Source organism: Sylvia atricapilla, chromosome 3 (genome assembly GCF_009819655.1).
Source record: "Sylvia atricapilla isolate bSylAtr1 chromosome 3, bSylAtr1.pri, whole genome shotgun sequence".
Classification (NCBI taxonomy): domain Eukaryota; kingdom Metazoa; phylum Chordata; class Aves; order Passeriformes; family Sylviidae; genus Sylvia; species Sylvia atricapilla.
In genome coordinates, this window is record NC_089142.1 from 46421553 (window position 1) to 46439763 (window position 18211).

General features: G+C 40.5%; 1 protein-coding gene across 2 annotated transcripts in view; it reads right to left on the bottom strand.

The window, feature by feature from the left end:
* The window catches only part of LAMA4 (laminin subunit alpha 4), a 99375-nt gene that overhangs the window by 69084 nt on the left and 12080 nt on the right, over positions 1 to 18211 (bottom strand). For both annotated transcript variants that reach the window (XM_066315275.1, XM_066315274.1), the window contains exon 2: positions 8031 to 8132. In XM_066315275.1, coding sequence (XP_066171372.1) covers positions 8031 to 8132 — 102 coding nt within the window. The remainder of the gene's footprint in view (positions 1 to 8030; positions 8133 to 18211) is intronic.

Sequence of the window (18211 nt, forward strand, 5' to 3'; positions counted from 1 at the left end):
ATATTTCTTATTTGAATTCCATAAAGGATCCCTGTCTCTAGATGGACACAAAAAGATCACACTCACACTGTCAGGTTGTGAGATGAGAAAGAAGGAAGTTTATTTGGGAATTTGATTTAAATAGTTTTCGGAGTTTGATCAGGGATTGGGGGACGAGGTTGATACCTCTCTGACCTTATTGGTCAAACTAAATGACTATCAATTTGTTCTCCCTCCAGGAAAGGGATGCATAATTTACAAAACATCACTTACTTTATGCTACAATGCGTAAGAAAGCTCCAGTAGAAAATGTAAACATCAGAAGGCTGAAAAATCAGGGCAACAGATCCCCAACTAGGACTCATTTAAAGGCTCAGATTCTATTTGATTCTAAAAGATTTTGCTTGTCTTTCTTGCTGCATACTTCATAGTCATAGAGAACACACTGGCCAGAAATTAATTTTTGCACAAGGCTGTCATTTGGGCAGAGAACTCTAGAGCAGGTAGAATGTGATGAGAAAAAGGGAAAAAAGTAAATTTTTATTCCATGGATTTTTAAATAGATTAACCATTAATAGTTTTAGAGCTAAAGCTGGTTTTACTTCTTCATATTTGCTTTAAGGAATAAAATATTTAGTGTATGGAAGACCTGAAGGTTATTTTAATTGAGAGCCTCTAAAATGAGAGAATACTAGGAGGAAGTTTGAATAGGAGGAAGGGGAGGAGGAGGAAAGAAGTGCACTAACCATAGGGCACGTGGGGAGAGCCAGAAGGCTAATGGAAGGCTAATATACTTATAAAAATGTTTTGCATTTGTCATTATCCAGTGAAAAAGCGATATTAATGCACCAGCAGAGAGACAGGAGAGTGTGGGCACTGAGCACTTGAGGTGCTTGAGCCACCCTGTGTCTGAAGCACTGGCAGAGGCCTTGGGCATGTTTGACTGGAGCCTTCACTGTGTTTGATCAATTCACTTCTTGTTTGTCCTCAGCTCTCCAAACAACCCATGGGCATTAATGGAGTAAATCTGCTCCTGGTTTCCAAAGCTCCAATACGACTGCAATGAACAGAGCAGGACAGCAAACGTTGCTCTTTGAATCTGCAGGTTTTTGCCTTCTAAACTGAAGGAAGTGAAAAAGGGCTGTCTTACCCTACATACCCCATTATCTGAGCACACTTGTGTGGTTTTTCTCTGGTTAGTGATTATGTAAAAGTGGCTTTATCTTATTTAGCCAGACAGAACTTCTATGGGTATTTAGAACCATATTTTTACAGTGAACAGAAAAAGTGGCCTTATATTTTATGTTTCATTATTTTGCAACTCCAGCTAAACTGCTGAGTTTAAACCGGGGCATCTCTGCAGGCAGGGAGAACACCCTCTCTGCAGCTCATGGGTGATTCTCAGCATTGGGTGACACTGGCATGGTAATTTGAGAAAAGTGTTTTGCTTCTCAGTGAAACATTTTGAGTGGATTATCAATAGCAGCCTGGCTTCTAAAGGCTGCTGTATGAGTCTACAGCATGTAATCATTCATCCATCAGTAAACCAGCAGCTTGTCTGATGAGAGAGTGGCTGGATTGTATGTGCCTGTGTAAGAAAATGTCTTATCTGCTCCTATTGCTCTGCTCTGGCACTCTCACTGAGTGCCAACAATCAGTGTGAGCATTTTTACCTGGCTCTTACTCTAACTATTTGTGCACACATGAAAAGAAGATGAAATGGTGCTATGAGTGGGTGGGGGAGGGGGGGGAGGTATGTGGTGTTGCTTGGAAATGATTGTCATCACTGAGCTCCTAGACTCATTTAATTGGAAACTAAAGCTGGAACTGCTGTTCTGAGAACAAAAACATTTTGCGTGAAGCAGTTCTCAGTAGATACATTTGTGCAGAAATAATAACAAAAAGTTTGTTGATTTTCTTCAGGCAATAGCACTAGGACAAGTTGCCCAGCACAAGAAAAACATGCTTGTGTCAATTAATATAACTGAGAAACTGAGGCATGAATGTACACCAGCTTCATTTAGAAACCTGAACTTGCAAGAAAAGAATTCATTTTGATGTTCTTCAAAGGCAGCAGCTTCATTATATCTGCCATTTATGCAGTTTTAGGGAAATTATTTCTGAGGGATAACAAACTGCAATTTAGACAGTCTGGACCATCTCCATAGGAAATAGGTAGCAGATTAGTTTTCTGTGTACACTCTAAAGTTAAAGAAAGATAGGACTTGCCACAGTGGTGCAGAGAACCTGTTAGACACCTAACGTCAAATGGCATGAAGACACTCCAGGGGCAATCAAAATTTCAAAATACTCAGCCCTACCTCTGGTGAAGTTAGTACAACAACAGATGCCCACTAAAAGCACAAATAACCTCCCCCCCCCCCCCCCCCCCCCCTTTAAATGACAGGGTCTTAAATATTATCTGTGAAATCTGAAAGGGTCCTCAAACCTTGACAATCTTATTACTTTGGAGAGGAAAACAGTTATTATTGCAATGTACCAAGAATTGTTGGTTTGTTCAGCTTTTATCTCTCTTGTTACTTGTCCTTCTGAGAGATACTCTTTTAGCAACTGTTAATGCAGAAGATTGCACAAGGATAAATAAATTATACAGGCAAAGAGATGCAGGTGGCTTACATGGCTGTGCAGTCTGTATTTGGAGGTAGATTTAGATTTCCCCTCATATATGCTTTTGTATCTGAGGTTGGAGAACTGCTTAGCATTGCCCATGAATTTGTTGCTATCCGCAAATAATAATACCAAAAAAAAGGAGTGCAGCACAGTGATTTGAAAGCCAAGAGTTGTGCATGTTTTATCTTCTCCATCTATGAGGTTTAGGATTTCCAGCCATTGTGGGTGAGAGGCAGTGCTTTCAGAATTTTATATGGAGGAAAGAGATGAGGCACTTAAAGTAAACATAAAGTATCATGCTAAATACCAATACTAATTTTTACTAAAGACACCTGTCTAAGCAAAAAAATGAAAACAAAACCCCAAACAAACAAACAAACAAACCCCCCCAAAAAAGAGAGAGAGAGAATAGCTACAAAACTCATTTCCTGATGTGGTTTGGGTCAAAATACCCTCTCTATGTCAAAGTTTTGATTTGTAGACCTTGTCCTGTAGTGAAGTGGGAGATGATGCCTTGCCAAATGCACCTGGCCTGCTACTTTCTCAACCCATCACTTGTGGTAGCTGACTGTGACAAATGTGGCTGAGCAGGTGGGAGAGCAGCAGCTGCCCCTCCTTGCAGTCCTGTCCTGAGCTCCTTTGTGCCTCTTACACCAGCTGTGCTGGAGTGGAAACAAAGTGCTCACGTATTGAGGGCACTGTTGCATGTTTTCAACAGTAAACTGAATAGGACAGCAATTACTAAATTTAAACATAGCTAAGAGGGAGGGAAATATTGTACCTGAGAAAATGTGTTGACTAACACTAATGTTTTTGACAATTACTGCGTTCTAATACCGCTTTCTGATTAGATTTTCAAACGTCACCAATTCTCTATAGATATCTGCAGAAAGATCTTTACAGAAAGAAGCAATGAGAAACAAGCAGCAAGGCTCTTTGTGGAAGGCAAAAGTACCTAATGAGCTGGGGAGTTTTGCTAGCTCCCTCCCTACTGCTTTTTGCTTGTGCTTGATGGATGGTTGTAGACCCACTGGCAATTCTCCAGACCAGCCTTGGCAACCATGTGGAACATATTATCCTCTTGGGCAGAACTGCCAAATCTGTTCCAACCTTTCTGCTCAGCTGTAAACCCAAACGCTTAAACACAAATCACTTACACGACAATATGCTCAATTGTAAAAAATTCCATAAAAGGCTGGAAAAGATACCAGTGGATTTATCCTCTCCACTTAGTATCATTTGGTCTTTCTTGTTCCAAAATGATCACATTTATGTTTTAATTTATTTCCTTGTGAGTATTTGGATGCCATATATAAAGACTGATCAAATATATGGAACTTAAATGTTAACCAAACACTTAGAGATTTTTGGGGAGACAACAACAATTTTTCCTTCACTTTCTGCTGTAATCCTTTCTCCAGACTTACTTCTTTGGTTTTATGTTTTCATGCATCAAGGGAGATCTAATCTCCATTAACAGTAGACACCTCATAGTAGACAACTATAGTAGACAACTCAGTCTAACGAAAATTTTACCTGGATAAACAGCTTGGTATTTTTAAAGAACTTTCATTCATTTTGTCGTGTTCGTTTGGAGTCATTGCCAAAATATATTGCAGTCACCTCAAGAATCTTGCTTCCCTAGACTGTGCAATCAAATTTTTAATTATGGTAAAGCCCTGTGAATTGCACCACTTGCATAATCCTATGCAGGTGTGGCTGTTAGTTTCTTTAGAAAAGCTGTTTCACCTCCATATGCCACTCTTGCCAGAGCTGACCATCACAGATCAGTCTCTCTGAAGATCAGTCATTTGAAGACTGCTCCCATGTCTGAATTTTCAAATGTTGAACTCTCAGTAGAGGTGCTCTAAAGCAATAGGTCAGCTGTAGGTTGTTGGTGTCTGGGGAAGGGTGAAGGAGGTAAAACATTCCCTTCATATCTAACAGCAAAACATGATGGGCTTTATGCAGGGGAAATGCACTTCTGTGGGTCTGCAGATGGCCACTTGAAGCTCTTGCTGTTTCACCCACTTACCATCACATCTATGCATGCTTTCAAAAGCTAGAGCCTGAAAAGAGATCTAATTTTCTCCTTGTAGAAAGGATTGAGATAATTATGTTAAAAATCCAAAGTCCAATGAATTATGTTAAAAATCCAAAGTCCAACATCAGCACAATGAATTTGTGTTTCTTCCCCTACTGCCCTTATATGCATCACCAGATAGTGTCTTTGGAATGAAGCATTATTTGATATCTCTCTTTTACTATATCATTAGTAGAGCTTACACTGTGCTGGCTATACTTCTTACACTTGGGTGATTTTCTATTCTAACAAAATGGACTGTGTGTCTCTTCAGTTTTAGTCACAGGATCATGTGACTGATTTATGTACTGGTTTTATGTGACTGTCTACAATAATTTCTTCTGTCTAGTTACCTAAGGACATCGTTGATTCATTGATTGTGTCATTCAATAAGCTTTTAATGACTCATGGATTTGATTTGCACTCTATGAATAAGCTGAGAGAAGTTTTGAAACAGAACCTCAAGATATATATGCCAGCAGAAATTAAAGATATGAGCACTCTACCTTAAGGCATCATTAAAAAGGGTTTAATTTTATTTGATTTTGAATTCAGGGCTCAGGCCAACGAAAATTTCATTAATTTGTATGCTGGGGGAACTACATTTACCAAACTGATTTGAGGGATTTACATACTACAATGGCCTCAGAGCATCATATGGGGGCTGACCCTTTCTTTTCATCCCATTTGAAGCAGAGTACTTTTTCCTTTTCATACTGTCTCATCCATTTATTCAGGTCTTACAGCTTAGTTATTACTTAGACTATAAAAATCTACCAACCAAACCCAGTATTATTATTACTTTCAAGTTATTATTGCTTCCAGCATTGTTAGCAGAGTTAACTTCAAAAAGTGATGGCTTTTTAAAATGTTTAAATTGTTCCATTATGTTGATAAACACGTAGATATAGAAAACTTTAACTTTGGGGAGGATCAGTTCTTCTAAATATCTGCTGCTAAAGATGTTTTGTATCAATGGCTCAAGGTTTAGGTAAGATGTGTTAATGGTGGAGAGTCCATAAGTGGTAGATTCTGTTGCATCTTGGAAGCAGGGAGATAGCAAGTTCATAATCATGAAAATAGAGAATGACAGCAATAATAATGTGGGGTAAATACAGATTTAATTTTTAACAGGTCATTAAAAACTGACTGAATGCAGAAAAATCTTGTCTAACTGTCAAGTGTGTTGGTTTCCACTGCAAGAATTATTGGAGTAGGTTGCCTAAAAATTTGAGAATAGAGAGAATGGTAAACTCTCCATACCATATGTCCTATCTCTTCACAGGAACTCCCAGCTAGAGAGGTATTGACTCGTTTCTGCCCCAGCAGGTTTTGGCCAAGTCCTTCTCTAGGTCTTGGAGAAGGCTTCTTTGTCCACTGATTCTAATACAAGTCACATTACCAACCATCAAGCCACCTTTTCCTAAACTGAATTAATTAATTCATCTAATGAGTTTCTTCCTACTGCAATTCAAGTTACATCTTTCTTTCTCTAAGCTTTTATTACCCTAGGCTTTCTCAAGCACATTTTCCTGTTTACCAAATTCATTAGTCTTTCAAACTTCTCCAGAAATTTCTGAATATTCAGGAAGGTCCTGTTGCTGCAGTCCCTATGGGCATTTCAGGCTCTGTTTTATGCTATCAAACCTTTAAACCTTCTTTTCATTCTGCATTTTTCTCTGCCTTTCACTTTTATTTCACTTAAGCCTTTTCACTGTTCCTTTTTATTCAGAAGTAAATGACCTGAGCTTAACAGCTTTTAAAATCCTTCAGATAAGCTATCAAAAGGCAATTTGAACTCAAACAGTAAATTAGGGTTTAGCTTTTAGTTTTATTCCTTACTACCTAGCTGGTTCCAAGAGAAGAAGCACCAATCAGGAATGCACATTCACTTTCAGACCATTTCTTCCTCATACTGTAGGTTTTCTGGGTTTTTTGTTTGTTGGTCTTGAACCCTTGACATCAGCTTTACTTTTGTAGAAGATAGGAAAGAGGTCTTCTGTTGTGTTTGTAACCTGAGGATATAATCACTTCCTAACTCATATATTCTACTCCAGAAGCTCTCTGGTGACTGAAGTCATCAGATGTTTGACAAGCTCTCTATCTTGTTCCCGGGTCTTCCACCAAAAATTTGCCTTTCATCATTGGATCAATGGCATCATTGTCACTTGACACTAAAATGACAATGATCCCATGAGCCAAAAGTCTCGTGCATATGAAAGGGAATAGCTGGGAATGCCTGGAGGTCTAAAACCACTATTGAAAATTTAATATTAAAAACTAAGCCAATATGTGTTCTGCAGAAACCAGCCAATTCTAAGCACATTACAGTGGCCAAGCCATAGTAGTTTTTCCTGTGCTGAACAGCTGCACTGTCTTCCTCCTACAGAAATAAAAATGGTAGGAAATATGCCATGGAACTTGACTTGATGTATTTGTATAACTGAAAACTTGATAGTGATTGCAACGATGCAAAATATGTGAATATTATGAGTCTATTTTATGAAGAGATAAACTGAGGGCAAAGGTTTATGACTTGTCAAAAGTAACACATGGCAGAGCAAGGGGTTCTGGGCTCTACTCCTGCTTTACAAGCCTGCCAAGAGTATACTAGTGCCTTGCTCTTGCAATGTGATTTAAATACAGTATTATAACTTCCATCATTTTTTTTTTTAGTGTATTTGTGCCCTGATTGCCCCCTAATAGTTGGGATTAGTTTTACTGGGCTGATTTTTTGCTCAGGAGCTAGAAATGTTTAACTACTATTACTAACACACAGCTTTCTGTATGAGGTGATTCTGAGTCAGATTGAACATATGGGAAATCTGTAACAGTACCTTGGAATTCTACACACTCTCCCCTGGTGTATTGTTTCAACCTTCTCATGCTGTTCCTTCACAGCAGGAAACTGCCATGCAGCTGAATTGCTTTGGGTAACACATGTATATACACTCACAGGGGTCACTTACCATTGTAAATTGTTTATATTATACACAGCACTGTATTCATAAAGGGGAGAAAGAAATGTGTTTGAATTTATACACTTTTTTTTTTCTCTAGAGGTATACAAAACTCTTTCCATATTTGTGATGGACTAAAAATTTTCCACATGCTAACTCTCACAATACTGCATGAGGAAAGTGTTTTGAATCTGCAGAGATAATTTAAGTGAGAATTAATTTTGGCCAGGATAATTCATTAATGTATTTATCTTGGCCCTACTTATGATCGTTCTTCAGCAAAAAGCTACAGTGGTACAGACACTGCTTTTGCAATATATTGAAACTGAGCCTTGGAGTTAAAAGTCAGACAATCAGAGAACAGAGGAATTCCTTACCACACAGATTCCAGATCCATCAAGGCATCTGTTTGCATTACCATTACAGTTGCAAGGGGAGCATTTTCCTGAGCTGGTACGATAAAAACCTTCTTGGCATCCCTGCAATGAGAAAAAAAAGAAAAAGTATTTCCTTTATGTAGCTGGAGAGTTAGGTTTGGTGAGAGGAAAGGAAAGCAAGGTGGCAGCTATCAAGTCTCCCCAGAGCAGACTGTATAACCCCATCATAGGAGACCACACACACACTGCTGAACTTGAGTCTGTTCTTCCACTTTCTGTCCTGGTGCTTGGTTTTTTGCCTTAGAGTGTTAAAGCTGTCAGCATTCCTACCTGTGTCCTGTCCCTGACAAGCTATGGGTGTGGAGCTGGCAGATTCTTACTGCATGTTGTACTAGAGGATGAGTTAACCAGAAATCAAAATCCTTATTTGGTGAAGAAGGTGTATTTATAGGAATGGAATAGCTTTTTTACTGAAAAGAGAAGAGAAGAGAAGAGAAGAGAAGAGAAGAGAAGAGAAGAGAAGAGAAGAGAAGAGAAGAGAAGAGAAGAGAAGAGAAGAAGCTTTAGAAAATTTACTTTACATCAAAACTTTGATGAGATTTGGATGAATAACCTATGGGAAACAGAAACATACCTACAAAGATCAATGCCCTTTTGAATAAATGTGTGGCTTTGCCTGTTGTATATAATTTAGTAGTTTTGATAGCTTACCAAAGCTCACCAAAATGAAAGAGAAACTGTAAATATCTGGATAACCTTCTTCTGAATAATAATAACAAGAAGCTATTAACGTGGCCTTCAAGGACTGAAAAATAAAAAGAAAATTAAAGAGGATAATTTTTATTGTGTTATGTATAAATTCTTGTTCTTCACTGAGGAACTTTTCCCTTATTATGCAACGCTGGTGAGATGTATACAAGCTGACCCCAGGAGCAACCTCTGTTAACTCAGGTGCCCTCTGTCACCCTGCTCACCCTTTCCAGTCTCCCTGTGTCACACATATTATGCTAGATTCACGAATTTTTGGATCCTAAATATCTCACTCTTGTCTAAGTCTTGCAGTATTGTTGCAGAGCTGATACAAAGACACCAGCATGTAATACAGCACTCCAAAAATTTGCCACACCAGTGATTTGCCAGCAGTGCTGCTGCTGCTATCACTTACAAACAGCATCCCTGAGGTGGCTGTCACAGCTTAAGGTATACTAGACTTTCTTGGAATATTTTTTGTTGCTCTCTGTACAGAATTTTTTGTATTCTGTGGCTCTTGAGGTCACCTACCCTTGAAAAAGTGGGGAAAAGTATAAAGCTCAAGTAACTCAGATGGGTGTGTGTCTTCTTGCATTTGTATGAGCTAAGAAGCTTCTAACTGTATTGCACTGAAAAAATGAGGATTAGCTTTCCTTTGGATCTTCCTATTCCTTATTTTCCTAGGTTGCCCTGAAATCAAGGATGAGGTATTTTTCTGCACTGTGCAGCTTCTCATGCCCAGTGTAAGCTATGGCAGAGCAGCAGGCATGCAGTGCCAAATGCAGACCTACACAGTGACATCTCCCCTCTCTGCAGACACTGGCCTGTGAGCAGTGGGGCCAGATGTCCCTGCTGGTGACTGGGGCTAGGCAGCCCTGGCACTGTTCCATGGCCATGTCACTCCCGGGAGCTGCACTCCCATCTCCGCATTGTGCTGTGGTTACAGCTGTGGAGCGCAGCGTAGCAAGAGCCAGCAATCCCGAGTCTTGTCTGCATGTTAACTTCCACTCCTGAGTGGGGGTAGGTCCCTCTATCCAGCCAGAGTAGCTGCTCACTTAGAAAACAACATATCTTAGGAGATGAGTAACAACAGGCTTTAAAAATGAAGTTTAGAAATGAATCATTAGCCCAGAGAGCCAGAGAGCTCTGAGAAGTTGAGATGAACATAAATGGAAAACTCAGTTGCCTTTACCATTCCTGTGCACAGAATTCTATCTGGCTTGTTTTGGAAACACTTTCTTTGATAATAGCTCCTAGGAGGCAAAGTCTTCAGACCACAGACTCTTTGGGACAGCAGAAATACTGTCTATTTGTACTGCTTGTTTCTTTCAGTTGTTTAGTCTTTACACAGTGGTAGGACTGGCTCCCGCCAGACTAAGGGTTGCAGCTGAATGATTACACCACATCTTGTGGAAAGGAGACAGTTTCTAAATTGAAAACAGGTTCTTGTCCCAGTGTCTGCCTTTGCAATATTTCTTTCCACCCATACAGATCTAAAGCTTGTTATATTCTCTGGTGTCTCAGAGCTGGTGGGTGGTCCTAGCTGTGTTCCTCTGCTGTCTGCCCAAAAGCTTTTTTGGTTTTGCAGGTCTGAGCAGAATAATTTTTTCCTTAAGATAGTGAATATGGACAATGTAGGAATGCTTGTAAAGGTGTCTATGAAAATCCTTTAGTCAGCCATAACGATAATCTCATGTATACTTCAAATGATGGTATGCCTGCACTGCAGACATGAGCGAGCTTCCATCTAGTCCCCACACTCAGCAGTAACAAGTTGGTGCAGGTCAGTGCTACATCGTTGGTTTGATTGTAAGGGCAAGGGCTGCACACGCTTTGCTAAGGTCCACTGGGAATCAGTTTTACTATTAGCAGACACATTTCTCTGTTCCTCAAGGCATTTGCCTCAAGTCTGGGTCCATCTATTTTCATGGTCAGAGCCCCTTTTCAAAATGAGATGTGGGCAAGTGATCTGGTATTTTTTTAATAGCTTTTCCCCCTCATGTTATTCAATTAATCACAAAATACTTGAAAGGTGCTGATGCTCACTATCTTAAAACAGTACTTTAAACCATGGGTTGCATCAATGTAAACCAGAAATGAGGTATTAACAATCAATGGTATAAGGGACAAGGGGAAGAAGGGAAAATGGGATCCAGATTGTTTCCTTTGGGGTCTGAAGTTTTCTCAGGCATTCTCAATTATTTTGATATATTTTTGTTGCTCCTTGCCCTATTAGTGATAATGGAGTGATTGGTTGGTTGTTCCAGAGCTTGAGCCAACATCATATTTATAAAAAGAAGTGTCAGAGTGTTGAGCTAATTGAGGGATTCAAATTGCTGAATGTTCTGGGAGCACAAAATTATTGCACACAAAGCAGAAACAAGACTGGAACAAAATGGAAATACCCTCCCTGCAAAATTGTTATGTAGGCAATTGAGCGAGGAACATTTCCGTCCACTGTCTCTTTCTGAACAGTGATGACAATTAGAAGGCCAAAATGTTAGGTCTGCATTAGCAATTATGTCTTCACAATTATTAGATTTTTTTTTCCCTGAGGGACAAGGTTCTTTCCAGTTCAAGTTGAAAAGTCCAATCAAATATTGGTCTTGCTGATCTCCTAAAATTCTCTGCACCCCTGGGGCATTTATTCCCCCCTCCCACCCTACATCTGGATTTAATGATTACATTGCTTAAAAACAACAACCAGCTGCAAGCTGAAAGTGCTGGGGGGACTGTAGTAGTTTTCTGCTTTTTCAGACCTTTCTGCTGGTCTGGGTGTAAGATAGGACTGAAGATGGAAGAAAATTCACATACACAGAGTATGAATTTCCATATTATATTAAAGCAGTTCCACCAATTTTATTGTAACTGTTCCCAATCTGCATCTGCAAACTGAGGGCAGAACCAGGTCCCCCATTCCTTCCCTGCTGCCAGCTCACAGGAGTGGCTCAGCTGTGCCAGGGTGGGTGTTTGCTGTTAACCTGCCTCTTCTGGTTTGCTTTCCCCATAATAAGAGTGCTATGCTGGTAACACAGAGTGTTCTCTGTGGTCACATCTGCATTGGCCAGCTGAAGAAAGGCAAGGTGTGGTTTCAGGCCTTGATCTTGACCTTGACAATTGTGATTTTCCTCCCTGTGACGAGGCCCAGTTCAGGGCATGGTATCTGTTAGGATGTGCTCCCAAGAGGCAGTTTTTATAGGCGTACCCTTCTCTGGGCAAACACAGGAGGTGATCCAGCATATGGACACAGGCTGTGTTACCCTGTTTGACTAGGAGGTCCCAACACTGCTTCAGTACTTCAGATGTAGCCATTGATTCTCATCTAATGGTGAGAAAACAGGGCACTTATAATAGGTTAGTACTGGAACTTGTGGCTTGTGGATATATAAACACACAAAATCTCTCTTCCATGATAAAAGACTCCCTTGGATCTGCACCAGTTCTTATTTCCAGAGTTTCCTCCCAAGTGCTCAGGTACACTAAAGCGTATATATTCAGGGTTAAATGGTCTGCATTAGGACATTTCAGCCTTTGTCACGTCCATTATGCTATTTTCAGTCCTGGACCAGGAATCCCATCACATCTGGTCCAAAACAAACCCAGAAGAAAAAGATGGTGCTATCCTCCAGGACCATTGTAAAAGAGGAAACAGCTGGTGCACGTGGGGAACTCAATCTGAGGAGCAGCACTCCAAGTAGTGGTCATGGCACATCAGCTGCTGAGTCACTGCTAAGTTCAGTGCCAGCAGAGCCTTCTCTGTAGCTCCCAGCAGTGTTATTGTCCTTGCTGCTAGAGAGAGAGTCCAGGTCTGAGAAGGATCCTCAGGGAGCTACACGGATATTCAGGCAAGAACATGAAAGGTCAAACATTATGGTATTACTTAGTATATTCTCACTACTAGAGAGAAAGGTCTGTTCAGGATAGTAAAAGTGTACACAATCTGGGCACAGCTGAGCCTGATGAACTCGTGTGTTCATGATGAAATGAGAATTAATTAACATAACATCCCGTATCTATCTTCAAAAATACAAAGAAGTTCTATACTGTATTGCAAACACTGTATTTTATGTAGAAGGGTGATTTTTGATGGCAAGAGGAAAAATGCACATTTTCTTAGTTTCTGGCAGCCTCCACACATTATTTCTTATATGCCAAGAGGTTAGATAAATGACTCTAGCATCACTTGCTACTCAAGTCTTAGAAACCCTTCCTCATCATGTTCTTTTAGCCTTCAGTGGAAGAGAATATAATTAATTCTCACTACCCGTCATCTGGTCTTGGCCAAGTCCTTACATAGCTATCTCTGGTTAAGCTGACATACCACAGTTTGCTTACCTGCTTTATCTTAATGCAATTTAATTTGCCATACAGTTTAATTTTGAAAATACATTTGTGCATTCCAATTTTCATTTTTCTGAAGCCTGCTCTATTCTATAAAAGTGGTAAAAATCTTGTCAAAAGACATAAACCTAAGGAATTCATAGTTTGAGAAGTGTGAAATCTGGCCTGAGAGGCTACCTCTCAATCAAAACATTTATGGACAACTGTGACACATATTGGCAATTATTTGTATAACAATATTTATCGCTTGAAATAGATTGATTAAAAATTTTGGAACTGTAAGACTCTTAGAAGTCCCCATTGTCTCTTATGAAATGAAAGAAATAAAAAAAGAAGAAAACAAACTCTACTTGAACATTATGAAGCTTTTCTTCAGAGCACAGGGAAAAGAAAATAGAAAAATGTTGCTCCTCTGATATAACAGGCACCATATACCTGTAGATACCTGTATAAGTAGGACACATAGATAATTTAAGTCCATATTTTCAATGCATTGATGAAAACAATCAGACAAATTGAGTGGAGCAATGTTCCTTCTTGACAGCTTCACATCAATATGAAATTTTTATCCATCTGGAGGGCACAGTTTATAAAAACAGAGGCTTGGGACTTGAAGTTATATCAAGTCTCTGAAAGTCTCCATCTTTTACCCTACAGAGAGGGGTGAATACTCTAAACCACCTCCATCCATTTTAAACTTGGTCTCTAAAGCAGAGACCAGTCTGCTGGAAGTGCATGGCATTACCATGGAAACATCAGCCTTCTGCTCCTTAAGGACATTTCAAACCCAATCCAAGTATGCTTGCTCTTGTTTATTTGTCTTTATAAGCAGTATTTGAAATTGGAAGCTGCAGTTCTGAGGCCTTTTTGAAGATTGTTTGCTTAGGCAAACTTGAGATAAATAGCCTATTGCCCTTCCTAAAAATAAAGATGTTTTCCTGCTTGAGTATCTCCCAGTACATTCATTTATGTAATTGTTTATTAGAAATAAGAACATTAGAGAAACAAGCCTGAGAAAATAGTCCTCTAGTGTATATTTGATGTTATTTCAGTTTCTCTGGCTTCCTCAGAACAGGTAGTACTTCTTTCCAAAGAGAATGCTGCTTTTGATCACCTATAATAGGGACTTCACTTTCAGCCCCCAGCCAAGAGCTCCCAGAAGTCTTGCCAAACATTCAGCATTCAGCAGGTGTCCCCCAGCACGTCTGTGTGAGCCCTGAAGGCAGTCCCAGGCTGCAGCCCCGAGGAGCTCTGTGCCCCAGGAGCAGCCCTGAGCTAACACAGCTGTGGCTGTGCTGGTGTGAGCACGAGCTGCCCTTGGCAGCCGCCTGCCCGTGTAGGGAGACTAAACCACAGGGAGCTGGGAGTCATCCACGTGGAGACTTCCACATGGGATTGCCATGTGGCCAGAAGCCAGCTGGACACCCGCTGAATGGTTTGAATCCTTGTGTCCGGAAATGCATCTAAATTGGGCCAGCTGTGCCTGCTGCTCTCTCCTGACTGTGTGGAGGGACGTGTGGAGGGACGTGTGGAGGGACGCCCATGTGTAGGTGTCAGCTCTGTGTACAAAGTCCATGAGATTGGAACCTATTGCACATGTCAGATGTGCTGAGCCTTGTTGAAGTGTCCAAGCTGCAACAGCTGTGCCACAGATTGGTCCAAACTACTGGGCTCTGTATTCTGGGAGAAGTGCGAAGTCTCCTTAGAGTCTGTTCCACAAGTCAGGATGTTCAGGTAGAGAAAGTGGATGGATATAAAGGAAATCTTGATGTCTGGCAGGCCCAACCAATTCTCTCCCTACGTGCAGGAAAGATCTAGCCTAGAAAGAAGAATGACCCCATTCTAAGGACACCTTCTAGTTCTTCCCAAAAGGCACACTAAAAATATTGCTTTGCCAAATTCGGATGTAAATAAACAAAGTGTTTGAATCCATGGACATCCTGTCTTAAAACCACTCTGGGCAGGGACAAAATCTATGGTTTATCATTCTTGGAAATCATTAACCACAAAACTGTCTTCTTTGCCCTGGACTTATATACAAATATACTTCTGGTATTTCATTCATCAAAAGATACTGAGGACAACAATATGACTTTTACATCTGCATTTCAGCTTGGGACATAACTGACTTCCAGTGCATTTAAATATACATTTTTAATATCCAGTCTTTCAGTTGTTGACTGATGGTCATTCAACCACTTCTTGCTCCCTGGGAGCAAACTAATAGACATTTCAAATTCCCCAGGTCAAAGACGTGTTATTCATAAGCACAGACACAAAGATTTAGTTCTTCTTCAGCCTGCTGGGAAACCTTATGCAAACAAAAAGAGCTGTGATAACACCACATCCCACTCTCCCGACCCTCCTGCCTTTGGTGACCTGCAGGGGAAACCTCTCTCCGTTTGATGCCGAAATATAAAATCCATCAGATACACAGAAAACACTGTGTGTGACTCCAGCTCGATGTCAGCCCCTCTACTGGTGTGCAGCACACTCAGGAGCCCTGGAGTCTCCTGGTGTCTTTGCCATCTTACCCAGCCAACGTGCACGTTATTGATTACAGAAAGGGTGCTCAGCTGCTGGAGGTTAAATTTCGGGTTGACAATTCAGTATGTGTAGTTTTTAGGAGTATCTTTTCACTGTGTGGGGTTTCAGAAGTGTGTGGGTATGAGGGGATGGACATGGGTTAAGTGGGGGAAAAGGATATACCTATATCTGCACTGCAGGGCCCTGCTGCTGGCTGAGACATGTTGGTTTTTGCCCGGGTCCCAGAGGACTGGATGGACTTCTATGTTCACTAGAAAATAAATGAACTGCGTTTGCTGCAGAAGGTCAGCAGACAGGAAAACCTGCATTCATTTCTCCATTTCTGTATGTGTAGGCAGCTGCTCTGAGCCCATCAGGGATTGAGTTTATCAGATTGATAAGGTGTTTATTAATTAATGCACTCTGGTGCTCTTCACATCTGACTTTTCCACATTTTTGGATGCGGAGCTCACTGGTGGCAGCTCATCAGTTCTTGCTGAAAATGCTTTGGGACAAAATACTGGCAATAGCTGAGAAACACTGACAAGAAAATTTTGGGATGCAGTTAAAGTTAGAACTATGCTGTTTTTATGTGTACCCAGGAGACAGTACATATTTTGCAGGTACATGTATGATAACTGAGCAGTGTGCATCAGCAGGTAATCCATCTTTCTGATTTGGCCTAGCTAGCCATGAAAGGCTGACTCTACACATTTCTTAACTAGGACACAACAAATCACTGAACCCAGCACCAGATGCTTCCAGATGCCTCTGTATGGTTTTCCAAAAGAGTAGGCCTGCCAGACATAACTGCATGGAAACAGTACTCATAATATTATTTTCTATTTTGAATATTATTTGGCATTGCTCATCTTCTTCACAGTTTTTGTTCTCATCTGTTTGACACATGAACACCAGACTGTTCACAAGATCATCAGAATGATAATAATCCACATAATACTTTGAAAGAAAGAAGCTTGAGATGGCGGTCTTTTCCTCTCAACAGCTGAAAAAGCTGCGATAATAGATGGCTGTATTGAAACACTTTGATTTTAATTGCTCCTCCAACAATGCCAATTGTGGCAGGGAGGGTTGGGATTACATGATCTTTAAGGTCCCTTCTGACTCTTAACATTCCATGACTATATGATCTGATAGATCCTGAAGTGTATGACTTGAGGTAGAATTTCTCTAATTTTCTCTGCTTTGTTCTGTCCTGTTTTTTTGAGACAAAAGGACTCATTTCGAGAATGTGTCCTTGACCTCTTTACATACAAGTACGTGATGACAGCTCTGATATTGTTCTGACTGTCATTCATACTGCTGCCACATTTTTACAATAGTAACCAGGCTGTTGTGAATAATTTGTTTATTAATTTCTTCTGGACCTTGTGTTCCCAAGATTTGTATGGATTTGAATTTGCCAAAGGAGAAAGAATACTCTTATGGACAGAGGTTTGTGCAGTCACAATTTTTTCAAAAGCACAGTGAGTACTTGTAGCATTGAGGGGTTTCCTGCAGAGTATGTTCCAATGAGTCTGTTTGTATTGTTGTGAGGCATTGGTCAAATCCATGGCTTCTCAGTTTGTATTTATAGCTCACCCTAACTTTTATTTATAGGTTACCTTTTAGTCTTGTCTATATTATATGTCTCTCTTGTTGGCAACGAGGCTTGAATACAATTTAAACAGTCTTACAGTAAATGCCAACCAGATGAGAAGATTGTTCATTGGCCCTTCTTAGGGGAGGCCTCGATGCTTCTCCTGGGCTGTATCTATTAATGGAGCAACTGAACATTACACTGAGGGGTTTGGATCTCCACCTGCCCCCATTGGCTCCCACAGCCTTTCTGTTATTGCCTTGTTCTCTATTCATGCTTGTGTCCTCCCTGTGCTGTTTTCCATCTGTCCTCCTACTCCTCCCATCTTTGCTGTCCCTGCCTATCCCTGCACCTGGTCTCAGTCACTCACCCACTTTATTACATACATTTCACCGCTAATTTACAAGCACTTCCACAACAATAGAGTCATTATAATTGAAATTAACAAAACAAAAAATATTTCTTCTTGCTGAACATCAAAGAAACTCATCAAAGAAACCTTGTTTCTGTGCAAGAGCTGCTCTCTCTCTAATTATGTTTATAAGGATAGTGAGACTCAAGAAAATACATTCTTCTGCTCATGTCCTGTGTGACCATGAACATTGCTCTTTCATTCAGTTCCTCGATCAGTAAAATGAAGTAATGACCACAGTCATGCAGAATCACAATAGCTGAGGCTGGAAGAGACCTCTGGGGGTTGACTGGTCCAAGCAGGGCTGCCTAGAGCCCATTCTCTGTATCCAGATGTACCCAGTGTAATCCATGGCAGAGCACACAGTGTAATCCCAGTGTCCCAGATGTACCCAATGCACCAGCAGTGACACCCCTCAACAATTTCATGTCTTGTAAGAGAACCAGTCAGAACCACCTGGAGTCCTGAATATCCCCACATAGGCAGACATTTCTGGTAGATATGTTTTGCTTGTTCCAGTTGCCTGCAGTGAATATAAAGCTGTTTCTAGAC